Source organism: Numida meleagris, chromosome 2 (genome assembly GCF_002078875.1).
Source record: "Numida meleagris isolate 19003 breed g44 Domestic line chromosome 2, NumMel1.0, whole genome shotgun sequence".
Lineage (NCBI taxonomy): Eukaryota > Metazoa > Chordata > Aves > Galliformes > Numididae > Numida > Numida meleagris.
In genome coordinates, this window is record NC_034410.1 from 19039950 (window position 1) to 19065106 (window position 25157).

The following is a 25157-nucleotide window of genomic DNA, read 5'->3' on the forward strand; positions in this document are numbered from 1 at the left end:
ATGATCCTACTGTAATTTATGACTCTCTCTTGAATCAACTACTGAAATGTTTCCATTCGCTAGACAAAGTCAAACAGATGTCTGGAATATCAGGAGGAAAGCCCTGGGATAGTCTCCTCTGACCAAAACCTGGAGGCATGGCTACTTGCAGTTAGTTTCACAACCCTAAAGACCAGAGGTAGCTAAATGCAGCATTACAGAAATGAAACATTCCAGGGTCATAGAGTTGGTCTATGGTGAATAGATACTGGCAAGACCAGACTAAGATCTGGGGTCTCAGAGAATGTCTGACGTGCCTACATCTCTTTGCTGAAAAGGCAGTGGGAAGGAAAAAGGTGTACACATACTTTGTTAAGTCTCTGTTCCTTTATATCTCTCACTCTGTGAGATGAAACATGCCTGAAGAAAGCCACTGTGATGACAATGCATGAGTGACTGTAGGTGCTGAGAGAAGGAAGCACAACCAGGTGCCAGCGTATGGGGCAAGGGAGCATACAAAGTGAAAGATCCATTCCATAACTTGCAAAAAACATACAGCATGACATCTTGGGAACAGGGATGCAAAGGTATAACTGAATTCCTAACTATGACAGAATTTCCTATACAGCATTTGAAAGCATTAAGAATTGCTGTACATCTCTCTTCCTCAGCATGGGGCTTTAAGATACAGCTTTTAAACACAAACTACAGAGACTGCACATGGCAAGGACTACCAGGCATTGCTGAGTTCCAGTTTGTGTAGAAAACATCTTCACCGGTTTCCCAGTTGAAGATCCCTTGCTCTTCTGTGTTGGAGAGACCAATCCAGAAGCACTTCTCAGAGCTCAGACCGACAAAGCTGGTCAGGTAGGCTTGCTCATACCTGAAATGAGAGAAGTTAGATGGAGATTAAACCTAGTTCTCCCTTAGCAATTTTTCAGCATCCTAAACTGCGCAAGACTGGAAAGAGAGAAGTCTCATTTAGGTCTACTCATTCAAAGAAATACCTCACTTGACTGAATATCAGAGGTACTAGCTCCAAAAGCATTGGAGGCTGAGCTACACTGAAAAGCTGCACTTAGTGGAGCAAAAGCAACTGTGGTCTTTTCTCCCAGAGTACTAGAAAACATGAAGATGTAACATATATTTAGTTAGAAAAGACATACTGTATTTATTTTTTTCTCCAAGAAAGAGACATTCTTCTCTTCTGGCCTCACTTTTTTTTCCTAAAGAGTTCTCAACTATTTTATAAAATGCCAAGATTATTCCATCAGAAGTATAGCTCTTAGAATCTTTCATACCTGTCTTCTATAGTTGTTAAATAACCACCAATCCCTTCACAGGTTTTCATTGCTTCTGAAAATGTTACGGGTGCATGTCCAACTAAATAGCAGTAAGAACCATGTCTTGTCCACCCCTGTAAAAAAGAATGTGTAATAACGTACTTGCAGAAAATGCATATGTTTTAGTGCTTGAATTTCACTGTACACTCTTAAATCTATGTATTTTAATATAAAATAATGCAATAATGTATCATTTGAAATCCAGTAGGCTGTTAATAATTAAACTTAGTGAGCATGCAGAGAGATTTAATGCATATAAATCCCTCTCTTTGTCAACTAATAAATCATTATTTTTAACTCATGGGAAAGTCAGAGGAACAGAATAAGTATTCAGAAGCAGATGAACAAAATATTCCTTACTGAGAATAAAAAAGAGTAGTCTCTTGTAGTGAGACACTGACTCAAATTTCCTTATGTTTCCAGGCTAAAAGAACTGTAACTAAACTAATTCATTGATTTAACTCATCAGTCCACCTAAAAAAGTCTGACTGAAGAGATAGCAGAAAAACTACTGGAAGATAAAATATTCAAAATTACAGCTGAATTCTGATTTCGCCTTCTTTACTAGCTGAAGGTGTGCTTGCTGCACCCAAGAAAGGTTTAAAAAATAAAAGATGTGCTCAGTATTTGGCATCTGCCTAGTTCCTGCAATGAACATCAGCTCTTCCCTGCGTAGGGTGGTGTGAAATGTTACTAAGTATTGAGCAGTAGTAAATTGGAAAAATGAAAGAAAAAAAAAGAGAGAAGGAAAGCAGTAGGATAAAAAACATGCCTTAAGATTAAATCAGTTCATAAAAATAAATTGATCGTGTTGATTTGGCTTCATTAATTCAATTTGTCATTAACTTGCATCATGTCACATAGTTCAGAAACGTTTCCCAGTCTCTACTGTCTTCAATAACCACAGATGCTTAGTAGAACAATAAGAAGTATGCACAGAACCATGATAATGGCTTTAGCCTTCTTCACAGGCAGTTTTGACAGATAATGGGGTTGACTCATTAACACACAAAAAAAATTCAAAATAACTTTGTTAAAAATAAGGCAATGTAGAGAAAATTATCACCCTTGATTTACAATCACACTTGTTAAGGGAAAAAAGACAATTTCAGTGTCAAGTGGGGCCCATGAAAAGAATGGATTTTTGATAAGCAGATTTTGGTTCTGTTTTAGTCTTACCTGTGTACAGGCAGGATCAGTCTTCACTGTTCCTAAAGCTCCCTGTGGCTCTCTTCTGCAGATGTAGCCTAACTTTCTATCACAGGCACTGTCTGCCCAGTATCCATCCTACATGCAGTTTGAGAAGAAGTGAAACATAGCCAAGCAGGATCAATGTTCTTTGAAAAATTTCTTGGTTATTTTTTTACAGTACTTTTTCAGTGGGAAAATAAGAGTCTGTGTTCTTTGAATGAATTTCAAGTATTCTTGCTTACATGTGAAATTAAGTTAAATGTCACTGTCAGGCTGTTAAGGTTTGCTTTGCATCTAATCTCCACCCACAACCAGATATGAACATTTACCTAGTTGTCACAAATTGGATTTTAAATTTAATTTAGAAAAAACATCCAACATCCTTCTGAGTGAGTAAAGTTATCATTCCCTGATCTATTGCATTCATAAGATGACTAGAAGTAAAAATGAAGCAGTATAGTACCGCACACTGGTGGGACCATTTTACCTCTCCTGCCATGACAACACAGTCTTCTGTGTTGTCATGGCCATTGTCTGCATGGGTTGGTTCTCCAGGCAACCATTTGGTATATGTCACAGGAGTCTCATCGCTCCACTCAAAATACATCTGAGTGCTGAAGTCATTCATGCCAATCCAGAGCTCATCCATGGCTTCTAGAAAGAGAAATCCACCTCCATGAGTGTGACAGTCTTAGAGGAGCAAGATGTTAATGGAGATGAGCTGAAATACAAGTTCATCTTGATTAAACAATGGTGGAATTTATTTTAAGATCTAATGCACATTCTTCTTCCAAGAAGTTAAAAAGTGAGATACCAGCAGGAAATGAGATTCCTTGTAGTATAATGGGCTTTTAGTGATAAAGCTATCTGTAGCTACACCGTGTCTGAGGCAGATAATCAGCCCAAATACTGCAGGAACTAGAGCTGTTATTTCCTTCAAGTGTTTTCATGCAGTGAAAAACAAACACAAATCAAAATGAAAACAATGAAAAATGTAAGTGCTAAAGATTCCTCTTGTTTCTGTGGGTTTTTTGTTGTTGTTGTTGTAGTATGGGTTTTTTTCTGAGCTCTATATCTATGAGTTTCCCTGTAAATATTCTTATAAAACAAATAAGAAACTTTAAAAATCCTGTAAAATTTATATTACAGTTTTCCACAGTTTCCCAAACACCATCCTATAGAAATACTCACTGTAACCAAACTGAGATAGTATGATGGCATGCTCTTCAGGGTTGTGGATACTGGCCAGATTGCCATTGCTCTCGCTGCAGGACATTAAAGCTTCTTTCCATGCCCTGGGCTCTCTATGAATCATGTAATACTGACCTGAATAGGGCAACCATCCTTCTGGGCATTTAACAGGTCTTGCATCCTCTCCAAAGAAAAACACATTTCACACTTTTAAATGATGCAAATCACGTAAAATAGCCAGAATGACATTTTAAAATCAACTAATTAATTAGGATGAAAACTTGTTGATTATAAATAAACACTATTTCTATTCATTCCTTCTATGTACAAAGCAGTTTAGACTGCACACTGTACTTTTACATAACACGTCCTCTATTTAAATAAAAGACGAAAATAATGGAGACGGTGATAACTGGACTTCATTGGTGTGAAACGTTCACTTGTAGGCAGGGAAACATTTTGAAATAGCACACATAATGTTTCCATATGGTATATCCCATCCGAAGATGTTTTACACATTTCTTAAAGGTATTATTACTGCAGCACAATAATTTTATGTGCACATAGTTTTCTGTAATAAGTCTCCTTAAAGAAAACACCAGAGGAGAAAAATGTTGGGGGAAAAGTGAAGTAGAAAAGCGGTCTGTAAGAAGTTGATCTTGTTTGCCATTTTTGTAGGTCACGTGCAATCGCACTGAGAAGGTGGCTTGAGCCTACTGCTGTAGTCTCACAGGCTTCAGTAATAAGGCTAGGTCTTTTTTACATACTGCAGGAACGGTGAAGCATCTCTAACTTTATTTTCTTTCACTGTGAATGTGCGGTCCATCATACATTTGGGATACTGTACGGTTTAGATCATTGCCTCTGGAATAATGAATACTAACATTAATTAGAAAATGCTCATGCGGTTGCTAAGTTCCAGGAACATCTCCAATATTTAAATATATTTGATTTCAGAAATAAAACATGTTTTATCCCATCCTACTCAACAAATCAGAAGAACAAATGAAAGTACCTTTTTTCTTTCTAAGTAGCTGTAAAATTTCATCTTAGTGAGACAAATTATATCTGTATCAAAAGTTTTTTAGTTGCTTGACATACCTAATGGAAGACTGGAAGGACCCAGCATGGAGTTTTCCTTTTTACAGATAAAGCCAACTTTCTGCTCACATGGCCAGTTTTCCCATTTAGCATCTCTTCTGGGATTTGGTACTGCACAGAGTTTCTCAGTTTCAGGAGAAGGGCTTCCTTATAAAATAGAAAACAAATTACTTTCATGTATCACAGCTTTTATGCCAGAAGATGAAAGAACAATTTACTTTCAGCCTTTTCATGTGTCAATTATGGACACATGATTTCATTGCTACAACTATTTTTCTACTGCAGATAAGGAAATGTCATTTAAAAGCACCTATCAAAACATTTCTTTTGATGCTTTTTGCATAATTCACATTTTCTGCCATATTTGATTGCAGAATTAGAACCTCAAAGATAAGACAGTCCGGAGTTTTGTGACAAATGTCAGCTTGTGCAGAAGAGACTGGATTTTCCACATTGATGGAAAAGTTGCAGCGGGTCCTCTCCTTTTACCCCAACTGTTTCATTAGCCTGTTCAAAGCTGTTATCTGCTAAGAAATGTATCATAACCAGCTGCAACACAACTGACGTTCTTGCCCAGTCAACATACGCTGGACACTAGATTCTGGACATTGAGGGATGGCCAGCAGAGTGATAGAGGTGATGGTCCCCCCCTACTCTGCCCCTATAAGGCCCCATCTGGAGTATTGTGTCCAGGTCTGAGGCCCATAGCACAGGAGAGACATGGAGCTGCTAGATCAGATCCAGAGGAGACTGTGAAGTTGATCAGAGGGCTGGAGTGCCTCTCCTGTGAAGAAACGTTGAGGGAGCTGGCCTTGTTTAGCTTGGAGAAGAGAAGGCTCCAGGGAGACCTCACTGCAGCCTTCCAGTACTTGAAGGGCACTTACAAGCAGGAGGGGGAGTATCTCTTCATGCAGTCTAATAGTGATAGGACAAGGGGGAATGGTTTTAAACTAAAAGACTTGAGGTTGAGGTTAGACGTTAGGAAAACATTTTTTACTTAGAGGCCATTGAGGCACTGGCATTGCTGCCCAGAGAGCTGTGAGTGCCCCGTCCCTGGAGGTGCTCAAGGCCAGGTTGGCTGGGGTCCTGGGCAGCCTGATCTGATGGGTTGCAGCCCTGCCCACAGCAGGGGGTTGAGACTGAGTGGGCTCTGAAGTCCCTTCCAAGACAAGCCACTCTGTGAGTCTACAATTGAAGTGGTACCTGGCCTGCTGCAGTAGTGATGCTGTACACAGACTGTAGGAAATCAGAGCCTCCAGTTTCACAACCCATGAAACATCTCATTTTGTACACAGTTTGAAGTCAGGACACAGTTATGTTAACAGGACTACATGGTAATGAGCTTAAAGACCTCAGATATATTCATGAAATCAGAGGGCACATTCTAATGCTAATCTTTGGGGCAAGAACACAGCAAGTCAGTACCTTTTAAGAAAAGATATTCAGACAATGAATTTTGCAGATGTGAAGAGAGAATATAAGAATGCCAAAAGCGTGGGATGCTTGACTTGAGAGCCAACTGTTCCTCTTCTCCGCAAGGCTTGAAGAATCACAATAGCTCAGCAGAAGGCCTTCTACCAGATTCAGTGCTAGGCTTTCCTCCCATCTGCTGTGCCAGACAAAACTAGGCGGCACAAGCGCCCTTTGAGAGAGCCAAAAGTAGAGTATGTGTACATTAATTCAGCATTTGCTTCAGCTATTACCATGACAATCATTAGGAGATCTCCAAAGATAAACTGCCAGTGCTGTGAACTCTATTTACAGTCTCTCTTGAATTTTAAAGAGGAGAGAAGAAAGGAGGAAAAGTGTAGAAGTTGAGGACTGAGTTCACTGACAGCTGAGTCCTTGCAAGCTGAGTGTCTGATAGTCCTTATGAGAGCTGGAGATGCAGAGATTTCAGCAGACTTAAAGGCATTCCTAGCATGCAACTGTAAGGATAGGCAATGGCAAATACAGCTGCTTTAAACAAGTTTTGGAGCACACAAGAAAGATAGTGAACACAATCCAGTGATAAAGAAGGACTTGCTTACCCCTTTCCAAGGATCAGTACCCCTTAAACACTCACATGAAAGCAACCTCTGAATAAAGATGCTTCCCTTGCAGCTGCCAGCCCATAAATGAGATTAGGGAGGGGAGGACCCAGGGTGAGTTGCTTCTGTCTGTGCTCCCAGGGCTGACTATGCCCCTTCACCAGGTGCTCTATCACTGGTTCAGGCCATGACCTAACAGTTCCCGTACAGCTACCATTCAGCTAGTGCTTTTCTGGACTTTCACTACATGTGAAAGAACTATAATTAATATATATTCAATATTCTATCAGAAAAGGTAAATTACAAAAACTGATTGAAAAAAACTAACAGTGATTACTACCTGGTGCCCAGTTAAAGTATCTGAAAGGAGTACCACCATTCCACTGCCACCCACTGCGGAGATTCAGACTGTTCAACCCAATCCAGAGAGGGGATCTGTTGCTGTCAATCAAATCTAGGGAACAAAAAGAGCTGGAATTCTAATGACATTTGTTATGAAATACTCTGCAGTGTCAAATTTTGGAGGAGAATAATAAATATATGCTTAGAAGTTTCCAAGTTGAGTACAGAATTTGTGCTTACAAGTAATAAATTCAGAGACTCTGTTCTGCAGTTGACATGCAAAAGACTAGTTTGCATATTACTTCATCTGAATTTAATGCTATTTTACAGTTATTTGTAAACAGTAAGCTTTAAAAATTAAAACATTTAATTGCAATTGTTAATATTTACGTTATAAGTTCATTTAAGTTTGGTGCAATTAATACAGGGCCTTCATTCTACAGAGTCTGTGCATAAAGAAACAGTCTTTAGTTTTTCACTAGTGTTTTGTATAAAATTTTTATGTTATTTTAAAACATCTATTTCATTAGGTCTTCACGAAGAATACAGATTTCATAACACAAAGCTGTATACTGACTGCTTACTGTAATAACTATCCTTTTGTAAGGCCCTTCTCTCAGATTGCTACATTAATGTTTTCTGAGCTTCATCCAACTCTTGCTTAACTAATTGGAAATTCTTAACTTATTTTCAAAAATAAAAATAATTTAAAATAACAATTTCACAACTTTTGTAAGCTCCACTTAACATAACATAATTTTCAGTAATTCAGAAAACATAATTTTCAGTAATTTTGATACTTCTCTAACAATACAGATGCTAATATTACATTATCTACTCATTGTAATGTGATTAAAGAACCAAAATGTTTGTAATCAGTCAAGAAATCTTGACACTCTTTTTACTGTTTGACACTCTTTTTACTGCCTGTTTGCTCACCTCTTAGATACATCTGTTCATGTATCTCTGTGACACTTAATAACTCCGCGTTATTACTCTGCTTGCAGCTCTGCCTTGCTTGGTGCCACGTGAGAGCTGACTGGAAGTTTATCTGGTAGAAGGTTCCTGTCAAGGGATCTGTACTCCAAAATTTGTCATTGTCACTGTCTATGTGAGAGAAAGAAGACTTAATACTGCAGTTTGTTAAAAACGTCTTACAAAATGTTATAATAAGATTTGACTACAAGCTTTCTTGTGAAATTAGAACATTTTGGGTAAATAAGCCTCAATTCAAAAAAATCCATACCCTTCAGTTATTGTCCTCTTTATTAAGTAAAAGAGGGTTTGCCACTGACATTAACAGAAATGAGCTTTGATTCTTTAATTTCAATTTTTCTGCCAAATCCAATACTCTTCAGGTGAAAAAAGGAGGCTAAAAAACCAATAAGGTAAAACTGGCTTGGTCATTATTTGCTCTGAAAACCTTCTCAGCAGCTCATAAGCCATATCTGAACAAATTCTTGGTTGAAATGCGACTGAAATGATTTCCAATTATGGAAACATTTCTCCTTAAATTATGCCATCATTAATTCCATTTTTTTAAATGTATGCCCTATGTCTAGACTGCATGGGTCATCATAACTTAGAAATTGTCTTCTGGGAGCTGTCTGTTAGCAAAACTTTTCCCTGGATATGTACTAATAAGTTGTGATTACAATTTCCCTTAACATTCTCTTTTGTCAAGAAAAATTGGCTTTCTTGAACCATTCTTCAGCAGAAATGTTTTCTTTATTTTCAGTTGTGTTTCTTTCTTGCTGGTTTTCTTCTATTGTTAACATTCTTTTTTAATTCTAGACCCAAGTATTAATTATACTCTCCAACAATTATATAATGCCAACTTCTTCGTGTATTATCATTTATATAGTAAGAGTGTTTTGCCATTTTTTTAAGGTACTGCATGCAAAATTGCAACAGGAAATCATTTTCACTACTGTCATTGAAAAAAACAAGGTGGTTGGCAGTTGATAATGAACAGAATCTGATTTCTCCCATCTATCAAATGGCAAATATGGATCTACGGTAGAGCACTGCAAAATAAGGTCTGAGGCAGTGTTTTCATTATCTTCAGTAACTACATATTTTGATGTCCTTCATTCTGCTCTCAGATGCACGTACATTTACCTACAGCTTTCAGTAGATTATGAGGCGGAACATGGAGAAGGTATTCCCATCAGATAGGAAGCATTACAGGAGAAAGCTGACAATGGCTATTCTATTTAGACCTGTGAGACAGTTTCTTCCTTTTTGCCTTCCAGAAAACAAACTGCTTCTTCCCATGAACTGTCTACCAACCTTGTGATACAGAACAGGAATTTGCATGGGTGAAAACAGTTATACTACTGATATCATGAATAGCAACAAGACTGGGATAATTAGACTCTTATACCTTCTTGATTTTCAGATGCTTTAGCTGAATACAGTCACATTTAAAGCCTACTGGTTTCTTCCCAGGTGTTAGCTACTGGTGGACATACCTCAACAATTCCAGCTTGACTGTAGACCCTCAGGATTTTTTTTTTTTCTGTAAGGAAGATTATGATATGGCATAGATATTTCTAAGAAAAATAATGTGACTACCATAGTTTTCCCTTCCACATTAATAACATCATTCCAGTATTGCTGTATTTACCTAATAGTGTTGTATAACAGCACCTACATCAGCATTTAGGACTTACTGCCAGTGGGACAGAACCCATACAAGTGGTCGGTGTCGAAGCTGGAGGTCGTTGCGCACCAGAGCAAGCCATCCAACCGTCCAGCAGCTGTGCACCCTGCGTACCACTTCCCACTCAGCTGGAAAGGGAAGGTGCATGGAGCTCCATGGGAGTTTCCTAGCAGTGTAAACAGATCTACAGGGATAAAACAGAAATGATAGTACATGTACAAGAATCTCTACCTATCTCTACTGTCTGAAAAGTTTGTGGAGAACGTATTCCACATCTTATGTTAGTGTAACTGGGGACCTACTGCCACCAGCAGTCTTCCACAAAAGCTCTGCATAGATCTTGAAATTTACCATTGTCTCATGAAATCACCAGCTGTAACAACTGGAAATGGGGCAGTTTTGTACTACAAAGAGGACCCATTTTTGTCATATAAAGTAATTTTCTAAAAATAGCATTATATTTTTCTTCAAGTATGTTAACTTCCTGCCATATTTTATAAATTAGTCATGTATTTAATTGTTTGTTGTGGTTTTTTTAATCATCTGAAATCTTGTGGAGGAACAGAATGGTAGTGTGTATGCGATTATTTGTTTACATTTACTATTGGAGTATTAATCTTAAAAGTTTTTTGCCTTTTATCCAAGATCGATAATACTATTTTGCTAGTACCAGTACAAAAAAACCTAGCTAAACTAGTGTTTTACTACCGGTCAATTAAATAAACTAAAGTGCGTAGTTTAAAGCAAATAATTAAAAATAGGCTAGATCCACATTTCTTTTGAAAGTAAATAAAATCTGCAATTTTTTGTGTATACACTATGCTCTGTCTGAAGCCAAGCATCACTGTATCGCAGGATGAAGGAATATGACTTGTGTGAACTGATCGTCTTCCAGTCCACCATTGCTTCAAGGGGAACAGCTGCTGTTAGACTACGAGGAGCAGAAATAAAAGGGTCCTACCTGTGATGGCAAATGAGCACAAGACACTGTCAGGATTAATTTTCAAACTTTACCTTTGTAGCCCTGAGAACACAAGTCATCCATGGTTCCATAGATCTTTCATTTGTTCATTGTACCTGATCCTGAGTCCAGTACAATATTATCTTTTTTTCTTTTACCAACACTGAGAAACAAGCTGTCTCCATGGATTACGAAGGTTGAGTTTCTGCAGTCCCATTTTTGGAATTCACTTTCTTTGTTGCAGGGATACAAGGAAATTTTAGCCTTATCTTGCTTGTAGGGCACTCCCAGACATTGTGCAAATGCCACGCTCATCACCTGGTGGTCGGACACCCACCTGAATTTCTGTAATCCGCTGTTTTTGTTGCAAACAGCTATTGTGACTGCATGAACACTCTGAGCAATTAAGCACAGTTTACTATCCTCATCATATATTAAAAATATTTCATTGTCTGTAAAACAAAATAATAAGAATTAATGTGTTTATGGTGAAGAGATAGTAAGGGGAGCTTATGAGGAAAGGGATGTGTTCTGCTGATGTTTCTACACTGATCTTCTGACTCATGTCATGAGACTCGGAGGCCTAAGTCTATTTGCAAAAAGTCAGACAGCATTTTCAAGACCTTTTCTTCCAAGATGGAAAAAATACATGCAACTTATGTAAATACAATACAGGGGAACAAGAGAAAGTAAATTATATTATTACATTGTTTCCAAAATGTCATCAGTATAATGGAATTTTCAAGAGTATAATGGATTTTATTTTTCCATATGCATCCTGAAAAACATATGCCTTTCATGATTTCCAAAATAAAGCTCTCTGAGGATTCAGAAGTTTGCCATCATTCTGTGCACCATATATTTAATTCTTCTTACACACATCTCCAACTGACTGCATTTGTATTGTATACGGTTAATGAGTGGGCCTCCTGTGATCTCTTCCTTCTTTGGTAATTGGTATGTTCTGCTATTTTTTTAGGATGAAGAACAGTGATTTTTAATCTTGCCCTGTTCTAATGTCTTCTCATTTATACATTTATAATAAGAAATCAATACAATTAAACATAATCAAATCCCAAGCAAATTCTCACAAGAACAAACACTGAACAGCATATGGGGGTAAAGATACTATGCATGAGTCTGTGCTTCTGTGCTTTACTCGGGAAAGATAGTATGCTAATACTAAACAAGATAGTTAACAATTCCAAAGGATTATGGGCAGTCTAAGTTAGTATTCCACCATGACTCATGGGTCTTGCTGGTAAGGGTTATCTACATCACAGTCGTACACCTGTGAACATATACATCAGTTGTTCAGTTGCCTGTGAATGGAACTGCCTACTTTTCATAATGTCAAACAGTGTATAACTCCCACTGATTTTGGTTCATGAGGGAGAGAAATTTCATCTGCAAGGACAGTCCTAGGACTTATGGGACAGGAGAGCAAGGCTTTGCCCTTCAGTACTTCATGTCTTTTATTCTTGCAGTGAACAGAGATGTACCATCCCTCTGCTATTTGTCCAAGACAATAACTGCACAGGGGACTATGAAATACTCTTCCAAAGACAAAAGTAAATTCCTAAGATGGGGATAGGATATTAGGATACTGTCAATGTTGAGTAGTGAGTGGAAAAGAAAGTGTCTAAGAAATTCTGCTTAATTAACTTATGACAATTTTTTGTTATATCTGCGTTTAAAGCTCTAGCTCTCCTAAGGTCCAGTGTAACTTTTACCAGTTTAGTAATTTATGAAAGTTTCATTTCTTCAAATCTAAATTGAGAACTAAGACATAATTCTTTTCTTTCCTTACCCATTTAAACTGAAAGCTGTAAATTGGATTAAATCTTTTAGTTATTACATCTAACTACTTCAAAGCATAGTGTAGCGTGCTGAATTTCAGCTATTGCCCCCATTGTCCTGACTTCTGGATCCCAACTTTGCCCTATTCTGATCTTCCTTTCATTTTAAAAGCGAGCCAGCATCTTTAACTGCATCTTTCTTAAACTTTTGAGAACCACTCCATTTAGGATGAATATGACATGCAGGATAGCTGCATTAAAAAAAATCTTTAAGAACTTGAAAAAAGAGCAAGAGAACAAAAACTCCCACTTTCACATCTATTCTTGCAGGAGATAGAAGACAACAACTCACCAAGTGTCTGAAAAGCAGTAGTAACGAAAGAGAGGAAAATTAAGATTGCAGAAGTTAAGTATTTCATTCCTTTCTTCTTAATCGCAAAGAGATGAGCTGAAATTAATTGCTGCAGTAGAAAACTTAAAGGAACGACTGGTGCTGGGTCCTTCTCAGCTTTGGAGAGTTTTGGTTGAAAGAGAAAACTTGACTCTAAATAAGGAAATATCCTGTCACGTGTGATATTTTTAAAATATATAAATAATTACAGAATTCTGACTTTGCTTCTGAAACTTCATTTTCAGTGACAAATGGGTAAAACTACTGTGCCATAATTTCATTTGAATTTGACTTAGAAAAGCCAATACAAATTAGCCAAATCTTCACAAATCTTTCTGTTAAACAGTGATTTTGACAACAAAACAGTTTGAAAGCTACCTTTCAAAATTAGTTAATCCATACAGTATGAACACATTTTAACACATAAAAATTCTTTTCTTGCCCCAAGTATGAGACAAGCAAAGAGAAATAATCTTAAATAAATGAGCTGTAGCCCTTTATTAAGTGGAAATCAAATTTAGCAACAGTGTAAAAAAAAAATCCTTTATTTGTTTTGAAGGAAAAATATTCAGCAGAAATTGCCTTCAGAATTTCAGGATTTTACAGAGGTGTGTTACCCATATCAGCTATCAAAATATGATTATTATAATGATATTATTTGTGGGTTTTTTTTTGGGGGGGGGGGGGTATTCATTTGCTTACTCTTTTTATTTGCCTAGGGTGTATCACTGGCCATGAAACAGCACTTGACTGAGATAAGTGTCAGTACTTAAAAACAGATAAATATGGGTATTTGTTGTACCTTACACAAAGGAAAAAGAATGTATAAGATGAAGGGAACTCTCAGTAAAAATATCTCAAGCACAGCATGTACATCATTCCCTGACCTCTGCAACATTTTTTGTTTGACTGCAACATCTGCCAGCCAGGAGTCCAATGTCATGGGCATCTTTTCTTCCCAACGACCTCTCTTTTACAGTTCTTATGAACTTTTCAAGGGTCTGTTTTCCCCAGAAATCCTTGAGATCTTTTTTATTTTATTTTTCAGTTAGCCATACACACAGAATTTGTCGACAGAAAACAGCACAGTAATCCTGTAAGTCGGTATGCTGCCAAGGCACTGCTCTATGCTCCGCTCCTTACTGGGTTGGATTAACTCAGGAGAGGCATGGACGCAGTGTCCTGTCTTCACCTCAGCCCGAGAGCTGGAGGATAATAAGAGAAGACATCCCAAAATGAGCTGCCAAGTGAAATAAAAACAGGAATAGATTCTACCAGCTTTATTTGTCACTTATGTTATTTTATAGCTTATTTATGTTTCTTTTTAGTTATATACCTTGTTTTCATGTTTCCTGTTAGCCTCTTTCTTAAGATTAGTGACACATTCAATCACCAATTCTATAACATCTCCCTATGCTAATTCAACAGCACGTAAGTACTATTACATAAGGTATAGATCCTTTATTTATGGATACACAGATCCTTTATAGTCTCATAGTTGATGCAAAATATTCAAAGTTGAAGAGTATGACTAATCTAAGCTGAAGCCATGAATGAAGGACAAATATCTCACTTACAGATGCGTACCCCTATAGTGCTTAACCCATACCAAAAGAATAATTGCTACTTTAGTTGATAATGTATGTTGGTGCATGTAATTTTTACTAAGATTTATTAGTTCTAGATAGATTACTTTTTAAGCTGGGACATATAGATTAGCTGTGTTATCACATTACACAGCACTGTGTTCACTTCCTCCTTCGCTGCTGGCAGGATCATTTTCATCGTTCCCTCTGGCCAGGGCACTGCTGTACTCTAGCAGCATGCTGTGCTGCCCAACTGTGTGTTCAGTATCACTTTGGATTTTGATCTTGAAGAAGAAATAAACCATGAAGCCCGTGGCTACTAAAATGATGAGGACCAGAATAAGCAGTATCCAAACAGTGCTCTGATCATGTACTTTGTTCTTTTGGCCATCTGTAAATAAATATAAAGCAAGTAGAAGTAGGTCTGTTATATCCATAAATAAATATGTAAACTTCTAAAAAATATGGGTCTAATTTTCCTCTTAGTTACCGTGGCGTTAATCAGGAATCCAAGTTTATGAAGGAAGTGGAATATAACCTCAACGTCCCCTGGCCTTCTTCCACTGCTCTCTTGGGTAAAGAAGCTGTGGTCATTGTGATGTAAATACTCTTGTATGCTTTTTCAGGATAAGAATTACACTGAAAATCTAATGTAGTGTCATTGCATCAGTTCCCTCATAGACCTTAGCATGCAGAACAAGGAGCAAATAGAGGAAGATCAGTTTACAGAAGGATTTACTTTTCCTGAGATGCTGTACATCTCCCAGGTACTGCTAAGTGATGCTTAGTGGTAGTGAATTCAATGGCAACTGAGTAAATTAAGCCCACATATATAAGTATATAGAAGTCAAATAATTTATATGTGCCCATTCATTAAAAAAAAAGTATTTATTTTCATATCTCTTTGAAACCGTTGGGAAGGAAAAATAAAGCCTACCTTTCACATTTGCAACTCCTTGAGGAATAGCTGTCAAAGAGAAAGACAGATGTTTAGTCAAAAGCACATTTCCATCCAGACAGTTCCATGCTCAGCAAAAGATCTGGTAACCTGCACATCCAAGTTACCTCATCACTTCTCCTAGAAACGTGTTTGCTAAATTAATGAAGTTGAAAGTGTGCGATTGATCTTAACCTGATGTTTTGCATTTTAAGCTTTCTTCTCGCCAATAATCTCCAAGCACAGGTACCTTATGACTGTCAGGCAGGCTCTTCTCTGGCTGATCAATCTTGTCCTCGTTACTGGGTCTGCGTGCCAGCTGGAAACAGCTTGATCAGATGATGGGGATATTTGACAGTTCTCACGGACAGCACGCAGTTGCTTTGAGACCCAGCACATTCTGATTTACCACAATCCATTTGCATCTGCAACCACATTTATCAGCTCAGGTTTTCCTGTTCAGTTTTTCCCAGCTATGCAAAGAGGTTGCCATAATAAGAGATGTCCCCGCATGCCAGCACAGCCGGAAGCGCTGGGTGCCATTGGGAGTGGGGCGGTGCCAGTGCTGGAGGAGCCGAGCACTGCGCATACAGGAGAAAACCAACTGTTAAACAATCTCTTGGAAGCATGTTGAGCTCGCTGTAGTGGAATGTTCTCTTGTTCTGATAAACCATTCTGCTGGAGACCCTGGCAGCAGGGAACCGTGCTTGTGTTGTTTTGACATTGTACTTAAGGGTCAATCGCTAACAAACCCAACAAACAAAATAAGCGTGGGTGCTGAGTGTGTGCTTTCTGCTATGGCTGATAACAAAGAATTCACTTTCTGCAGTCACTTTTGCTCTAGTTGCCCAAAGAATACAAGGAGTTCCCTTGGAAAAGGAATTTTCAGAAAATGCTGAATGCTAAATGCTCTGCCATCACTATGTACGGTGTGTACAGCTGCCTTCCTCACCAGCTGCAGCTCTGCTCTGCTAGGAAAAAGAGCAGAACTCAGAAACACCCCAAACCCTGGGTTTGCGAAATAGGGCAGGAAATAGTACTGTTGTTTTTTCTTTTTTTTCTTTTTTCTTTTTTTTTTTTTTTCTGTGGAATTAACAGTTAAAGTCAAAAATACCACATGGCTCTTGGCTCACTGTATTCTGGTATTTCTGCTTCCTGACCAAAACAGATGGTGCAGAAACACAACATTAAAAAATAAATGCTAACCAAAACACTTCTACTATTTTCAAAGGTCACTATACATCCTCTGGATTCTGCTTCCTTTCTGTTATTATTGAAATAGAATTGCTTCATCTATCTGTTGCTGGAACAGTGTGTAATAGTACAAAAAGAGGAAGAAAACCAAATTATTGATACAACTCTTGCTCTGCAGCAAAGGATTAACATTAGCAGGAAATTGTGTGTGTGTATCGGAGGGGAGCAAAACCACAAAGAGTTCAACAATTTTATGGAAAACACTGATCCTCTTTAGTTATGAATTGAAAATTCATTACCAAATATGAGAAAATCTGAAGTTATAATGCAATAAAACATTACGAGGGCTCTATGTGTTTCTAATGTTTTTTTCTGAATGTTGAAACAAGTGATAAGGAAAAGTCTGTAAATAAATCATTTTATGTGACTTTATGTGCACCTTTTGTAGTAAAGATATTGTGTGTTACTACTACTAACAGATAACCATAGGCATCAAAAGCAGATATTAAACCAGTCACTTACTCTTTCATGTCTTACAGATAAACCCCTTTTTGGAGGAGCAAGGGATGCTATTCCAGGACCCAGAGGAGGCAGAGAGCTGCACGCAGTACTCATACTCATGCTGTTCTTCCAAGGGCTCTGCTTCACCCCAGTTGACAAAGTCCAGTGCACTGTTGTCTTGCCAGAGCAGCTGCCCTGGTGTTGCAAATGTGTTAGCAATACCAATAATTACACATCAAAGATCTTCACTAACATTCGCTTTCCTCTCATTTGATTAATTTGCTCGGCCTAATAAAGCAATACCACTTTCATCAAGAATCCCCTTTGTGGCTATTTTATAATGTATTTTCTCTTATTTTCTCCTTAAAAACAATGTAATGGTTTTTCAGTATAATGATTTAATTTTCTCCATATAGCGAAGCATGATGGGACTCTGGCCAAACACCCACAGTGCAGATACTGCCCAGCCAGGAGCAGTGTGGAGCCTTGAGGGAAATCCCAACCAGAGCACAAAGAAAGCAGGTGAGAATATTCCTTCTAACAGACCAGGAGCAGCAGACATTCTCAGGGAGGACAGGGGAACACGTCAGTGATATGGTGCTGTGCTCTCTGAAGCCCTGGTTCAGCCAACATGCAGCTGTGCAAAATCATCATAGATTACGGCAATTCCTGCTCAGTGGAATTTAGAAACAAGGCCTCAACATTGTCCCAAGTGTGGTCAACTGAAATGACACATTACATTCCACTTTCTTATAGAACAGTATCTTTAGTGTTTTGCTTCTCAAGAGGTATTCCCATTGCCTCTCCTCAGCTTTGCAACTAAACCAGAAAAATAACAAAAAATACTGGAATGGAGGCAGGGCTGTGCTGGGAGGAAGGCATGTTACCCTTTGATGGATCCAGGCAATAGCCAAGATCCTTCATCACAGCAAAGCAAACTTTTTTTCTACAGCCTTCCACAGATACTGTTTAAAAGAACAAAGTTCCAATAATTTTTCAATCAATTTTTTGTTTGTTTTTTAATGACCCTTTACCTAGAATTAGTTCCTCAAAAGCAATAATATATCTAAATCATATTTCCATGCATTCAATGAATCCTATTTATGGCTACATATAGAAATTAGAATAGTTACCTTTTATATTTCTGTATATTCCTATCCAAAAGCCACTTGTCTTGCTTGTGTGCAAGTCTGCATGTTCTGCTAGGAAGTTAGATTCAGCCAAGTCTTTTACAGAGGTCAGCATTCCACCTATCACACACAGGAAACCAAACAGAAGACAGTTGGAGATATTTCCTAAGAAGTCAGCCAAGATTAGAGTCTCAGAGATAGGACAGGATTAATAATAAATCCCCTTCCTGTTGGGGAGGACTAAGGAAGGGTTAAAGTAGAGACCAGAAAGTAGCGCAGATGAACAGTGCATCAGTGACATTGCCTGAAATGAAAGATAGGAAGAGCGTGACAAGTGAGAATGAAAGGATGATGATTTTGAAACATCAGGCAAAAAAAACCCAAAATGTTATTTTTCAAGTGTTTGGATAATATTTTTCATAGATATTATGGATGATTATTTATTCTTAATGGATTTGACAGGCTGATACATAGCAGGTAAAAGTGCTCAGCAAACAAATTTGAGATTCAAACTGTAGGATTAATTTTTCTGGCAGTGGAGGCAAACTATAAGTGGAGAAGAAGAGAGCTAAGAGGTTCTAATGGGATGTGAAACAAAACAACCGGTTATTTTGGGCAGAACAGTGCTTCCCTTTCTCCCTCACAGCCTCCTGAAGCAAGGATGAGGTACCTGGGTACAAGGGGGTTCAGCGCTGTAGGTGGCACACAGCCAAGCAGCAGTTCATGGTCTTGCCCAGGGCCAGTCTCCCCTAAAAGGAGTGAGGGAGGAATTTGCTCTCACCTGGCTCTACCAACTGCCAGGGAGCCCATCTGTGAAGTGAGGGCTCTCAAGCAGCGCTTGCAATCCCCCTCAGATCACACATCACATCTTAGAAATAAGTAATTGCTACTTATAAGAGTATTTGCTTCTACTCTTGTGTAGGGAGAGATATGGAAAAGTAGAGATAAAGATAGAGATAAGTGAATCTATTTTAACACATCACTAAAAATAGAAATTTTGTGGACAAACTAATAAAACAGGGTCAGGAATAAGCACAGCTGATAAGGAAAATAAATAACCTGTAAAACCCAGGGCAACTATCACCTTAATTCAACATGAGTGATAAGTAAACAGCATCAGCAGTGAACCATGAGACGTTAATGTTTTTTTATATTTTTTTAAATATATTAAAAATGTTATAAAAATATATTTTTAAATATAATAAAAATGTTTTTTTAATATATGTAGATTTTTCAACATTGTCAAGGTTTTTAAAAAGTGATTTTTTTTAGGTCAAGATCCCAACTTTGAATAAAAGCAATTATTACCTGACTGAACACATTGAGTCACAGACTGAGCCCAGCTCATTTCATTGGCATTGAAATAATAGCAGTGGCTTCAGAAAGGAATCCAAGCTATGTGACCTGACTGAGGACATCTTCCAATATCCTGTGGAGGATCAGAAGGAAGTATATCTAAAATAAATGAATATTATGGATGCTTTCATTGATTAGATATTGCAGTTCTTCAGATATGAAATCAACATTAAAAAAATATTTCTTAAAAGTAATGACAATGCACTTTGGTACACATTGCTATAATTCCCAGTGACTATGTTGAGAGTGACAATGAGGAGCAGAAGTGCTCAGTCACAGCTGAACAGTGCACCTGCACTCTTCAGTGTTACCAGCTGAATGAAACTGGGACTGCCCAAAGGACAGTCGTATGTTCAGGGCTTTTTAAAATTCCAGTTACTTGTTAAGAACTGTCAACTTCATACAAATAAGAAATACAGTAAAAAGCAGATTAAAAAAAATAAGGTAGAAAACACACAAACCCTAAAAACATTTAAATAACAGTTTGATTTTAAATAAGATTCCTACTAAACTGTAAATTACAACCGAAATTTCTAATCTAATATTTTCATCAAGATGATAATTCTTACATAATGTATTTTATTTCAGACAATGCATGTAATGATCTTAAACTCATTGCTTATTTGTGTAATTGTCCCTCATTTTCCCACTAGCAGTGACATTACGGAGTGAAACAGTGGCATTGTCAGTCAGTACATACATTTTTAAAAATGCATGGAGATGAAGTTCAAAACATGGAGTAGAGAAGAAATTATAGCTACACTACACAAAAACAGCTCAAAAGAAATTCAGAATTTCCATTAGCACTGCATCATTAGAGCTAACACTTGAGTGTTAAGTACTTGATCTAGGACAAGTGACAAAGCAGAAAGTTCAGTCCCATCCCACAGTATGCCAGAAGCATTTTAATTTGTAGCATTTCTCAGTGAAGTCCACAGAAACATTATGAAAAGAGGGATTTTTTGGTTGGGCCAATAACAGATTATTTTTGAACACCATCAAACATAAGCAGCAATCGCCAGACGGCCTGTCTCATTAATGACAAATATAAATATTCCTCCTTTCCCTGGTTTTTAGAATCTAATAACAGTGAAGCTGTTATTGAACATGGGCTACATTGAAGAAACAGAAATTATTTTGGACTCAGTGGGCTTTATTGGCTATAACCCTTCACACAAAATTTCTGTCAGCAAAAAGTTTCACATTATAGACTGTAAAGAAATGAAAAGTTTAGGTTTTCTTTCCCCTGGAATCTCTGTTTTCTGTTGGCCAGTAACACTGAAATCCTACTGCAATTATCACCAAGTCCACTAAAAGGACAGGATCTCTGCTGGTGAATGACAAGTTCATGAAAATAAAACATTGTTCTTGCAAAACAAAAGTATTATTTCTTAATAAATACTTAGAAATATGTACATTAGTCAAGGCAGATTCAGCAAGATTTCTGCCTTAAAACGAAATATCATTAAACTTACCCTCAGATTTTCTGCAGACAGGAAAGTGTTTTTCATTACAAGGTGCTGTTTTCCATTTCCCACTGAGCTCTAGGAAGACACATGCTATTTTCTCTTTTGGTTCTTCATAGTGCCAATTAGAAAAATCAGTTTTCCTTCTATCGCTCCATCTGTAGTACCCATAACTCTGGAATTGAAACATACTTTTTAATATAGTTTTTCTACACCCTCATCTTCTGTTGCAGATAAGCCAATTTCCACAAATGCACATTTTTGCAGAGAAATGTAGAAGTTGGTATTTCTGTGCTTGCACTGTTAAAATATTAATCAAATCAGGACACAGCAGCAGAAATTTAAGACATAGCATAATGCCTCCAGTGCCGTCACAGCCCATGAAGGTATTTTGAAGGCTAGATGGTGCTTCCAAGGTGATGGTCTTCCTCTTAGTGACAGTTGGATGATGTGAGGAGGCAGGTCAGCGCAAAGAGCAAGGTGACCACTAGGGACTCAAAGCCTGTGGAGCCATCAGGAGGAAGCAGGGATCTGAAGACAGATCTGGCAGAGGGCTGTCAGACAAGGGCTCTGAGATCAAGTGCGGCTTTAAGGAGAAACATTCAGGAGTAAACTGCAGCTATCATTATAAAAATCTGAGAAAATTAGAAGTTTCTTAGGAGCAAAAGAGAAACACAAGGGGCCAGATGCCTTCGAGCCAAGTACAGAAGCTCCTCCTGAGCTCAGCACAACCAGGGCAAGGACAGTGCCTGGGGAATGGGAAGAACCTCAGAGCTTCATTCTGCAAGAGCTAGGCCAGCTCCTTTGTAGATGTCCAGTGAGAAGATATGTGATGATCCAAACTCGTTCATAACGGATTATTAACTGCTTTCTAAACCATGTTTCTATGACTGTTTTATCATCCAGCTTTGATATTAAGTGGACTCAAACACCAGTATTTGTTTTGGATAGAGGTCTCCTCTGGTGTTCTGCAAGTGTGGGGATCTATGTCAAGCTCAGTGACTACCAATCACACAGACATTCTGAGATTTTGTCTAGTATGGAGAGGCACTGTTAGAGGCAATAAAATATATTTTTTTCAGCAACAGCTGCACTGTCTCAGACATTGTAGACTTTATTAGTGCTACTACATCATATAATCAGAAATGTTATCGTTACACATTAATTGCAAGACCTCTCTAGGGATAGTGTGATTCAAACGTTTTACTTAGTTACATGTCAGTGTGGAATCACAGTCAGTGAAAGCTATCACAAGTAAAGAAAATTATTACTCATGAGAGTACTAATCTTTAATGTCAATGTAGTTTACTTAGCTCAAATAAAGATGCGATAAAAGCATGTTGATAATGTAAGTGCATTGAGTAATGACAAATTTATCTGAGAAGCTGAAACTCATTTTGGCACTCAGTTACAGAGCCAGTGCTCACTCCAGTGTTCTTCTAGATAGTGATGGACCTGGATCATCCTATTCACCTATTACAATATCCTATTGTAGTTGCTCCTTAAATGGTATATGTGGAAGTAGAAGAGAAGGCGATGAGGACAGTAAAAGGGCATCCGTGTTCATACAGTGCTGAGAACGCTCTGAAGTGTTCTCTCTAGGGATGCCTTTGTGCAGCTTTCTGCCACTGCATGGGGTGCACCCCAAAGCATCTGGCCCAGCTATGGCTTCCCTTTTTATTTTTAACTGCAGAACTTGACTCACTACCCAGAAGTTCCTGTTTCTCTTCCTGCAGACTCTGCAGTGTAGCTGTTCTTTGGATATGTCTCCCACCCTGAGGATATATGAAGACAATTAGAACTTCTGTCCTTCTGATCCTTAGTCTTGTGATACAAAAGCATTGCTAGAGACTGGTGAGCAACATAACTTGTTTAACTGACCTTAATTAACCCCTCCAAGGGAGTATGTGAGAGTTTTTGGTTAGAGTGAAGGGCTGATGTTGAAGTCTGGGGGCTGCTTCTTATGACTTAAACAGTTAGCTGAGATACCTGGTGGATGTTAGTGATATATTTGTCTCCATGCTTTGTATTTGCCTTTGCAAAATAACCTTATTCAGATATCCATATCTGTGCCTGTTGACTAGGTCACAGACAGCTACACTCCTTTTGTGAACAGAGAAAAACAGGATTTTGAAGGCATAGATCCTCTAACTTGTGTTTGGCACTTCCCTCAGGGTGAGGTGGATCCTGCCTCCCAAGAGTCCACTATGTGCAGGAAACTGGCCTGTATGTGGATGCCTGCAGTGCAGGTGCATTCAGCTCCCATGAAAGCTGGGAGAGGAGGGGCTATAAAGCACAAACTTCTCTGTAATCCTTATCCCAGAGCAGGCTTCATATCTGGAATTCTTGAGCTAGGAAAGGAGCCTTGCCTCCTTCACCTCAGTTTCTGTAGACACAAGCAGACAACAGCAACAGAAGACTTGTGTGCTCATATTGTTCAGTACCAGTCTTCCAACAAAGAGTGTGAAAAACAGAACTTATTGCTGTCTATCTGGCAAATATAGCTTTTGTTGTGACAGCAGTCTGTGTTTTCCCACTGTCCTTGCTTCATTTACAGATCTTATCATCATTGCAATACAGTCAGCCTAGGGGAAAAAATAGAAAAGAAAGTTATAGCTGATAAAGTGAAAAATATCTAGCAAATAGAAAGGTATAAGGAGGCCAACTTCATAGCTTTCTTTAATTTTTTTGGCTCTTGGTTTAACTTATTTCTTGAAAAAGAAATGTATCTTGGTTTACATCTTAAGTAAGAGTACTTTCCTTGGCAAATTACTGTAAGAACTGTTGTCAGTTTCTTAAATTTTTTGAGTGCACCAAAGATATTTTTACTATAGTTTATGTTAATCAATACTTAATTTACTGAATTTTTAATTTGGATTCATGCTGTACAAAGAGAATAATAAAATGAAGTAAGAAATCCAGCACATTTAGCAACACTGACTGTTTTCAGAAAATCTAATAGGTCTAATAATTCTAGCTGTAACATAGTACAACAATCCTTTTCTGCAGTTATAAACTTCTGCAAAGGAAAGAAAATAACTACATGCACTTTACAGGCCTATTGATCTCTGGGTACAGCTTTAAAAACTTGATCTCCACTAAGTTTGAGGATGCTATCTAAGTTATGTATGTGCTGATTTTATTTTCTGTTTACCTGTAGTGTCTCGTACTTCCAGTCTAATCTAATGTATTTGTCCAATTCCCAAGGGAATCCTATTGCCCAGCATGAATAATCAAAAGGGCTCCCATCTGTCCAAACGTATGAATGGTCAGAATTAATGTCATTTAATCCTATCCAAGTCTCATCGGCGACATCCTTTAGATGGAAAGTGAGGAATGCTAAAACAAAATAAATTTTAAAATGAGTATTTTAACTGGAGTAGTTTCATTGTATTAAAAATATAAAAGAAATAGTTCTTAAGACAAAAATGTTACTCATAGAGTTCTTGTAAATATTATAGAAATTACGGTTAGAAGAGACTTCAAAAGGATTAATTAATCTTCATAAAGGTAGTATCAGTTGTACACATATCATTTCTGATGGAAGTTTCTTCACTGTCAAAACTTCTGTTTCTGTGGCCATTTGAATCCTTAGCTATTTATCACATTTTCCAAGGCCACAGGGAACAGATTATTTTTGTTTTTCCACCCTATGCTGTTGCCAAGAGATGAGAAGTATCAATAAGTCATTCCAGCCTGTGCTCTGGATCAAGCAGCTTTGGATTTTCCTTCACAGGGGCTACATAGATGGAGACTGTTTAGATAGATACTATTTGGATCTGGAAGCTATTTTGGCCTCATTATAATGGCCAAAATCCCAGTTAGTGGAAGCAAAGAATGAGTTTTGGAGGAAAGAAAAGGTGCTGGGAAAGGTCAGAGGGATTCAGGGGAGTGATGGATGAGGAGAGAGCAGAGGTTTTGGATGTCTATAGATGACAAGTTTCTTTCAGTGTTGCCTCTTTCTCCTCCTCCTCCCTCTACCTCCCTGACAATG

At 37.9% G+C, this 25157-nt stretch overlaps 2 protein-coding genes across 2 annotated transcripts in view; both read right to left on the reverse strand.

Annotated features, from left to right (window-relative positions):
- Positions 1–13481, reverse strand: part of LOC110395142 (macrophage mannose receptor 1-like) — a 33583-nt gene extending 20102 nt beyond the window's left edge. Inside the window, 11 exon segments of the mRNA XM_021389298.1 lie at positions 714–862; positions 1281–1396; positions 2502–2609; positions 3001–3167; positions 3705–3887; positions 4806–4952; positions 7176–7289; positions 8117–8284; positions 9853–10026; positions 10857–11255; positions 12955–13481. Coding sequence (XP_021244973.1) covers positions 714–862; positions 1281–1396; positions 2502–2609; positions 3001–3167; positions 3705–3887; positions 4806–4952; positions 7176–7289; positions 8117–8284; positions 9853–10026; positions 10857–11255; positions 12955–13021 — 1792 coding nt within the window. The 5' untranslated portion in view covers positions 13022–13481.
- LOC110392979 (macrophage mannose receptor 1-like) overlaps positions 14440–25157 on the reverse strand; it is a 31270-nt gene continuing 20552 nt past the window's right edge. Inside the window, 10 exon segments of the mRNA XM_021385367.1 lie at positions 14440–14970; positions 15517–15546; positions 17233–17406; positions 18345–18461; positions 19650–19796; positions 21173–21372; positions 22872–22938; positions 23603–23705; positions 23707–23748; positions 24318–24502. Coding sequence (XP_021241042.1) covers positions 14726–14970; positions 15517–15546; positions 17233–17406; positions 18345–18461; positions 19650–19796; positions 21173–21372; positions 22872–22938; positions 23603–23705; positions 23707–23748; positions 24318–24502 — 1310 coding nt within the window. The 3' untranslated portion in view covers positions 14440–14725.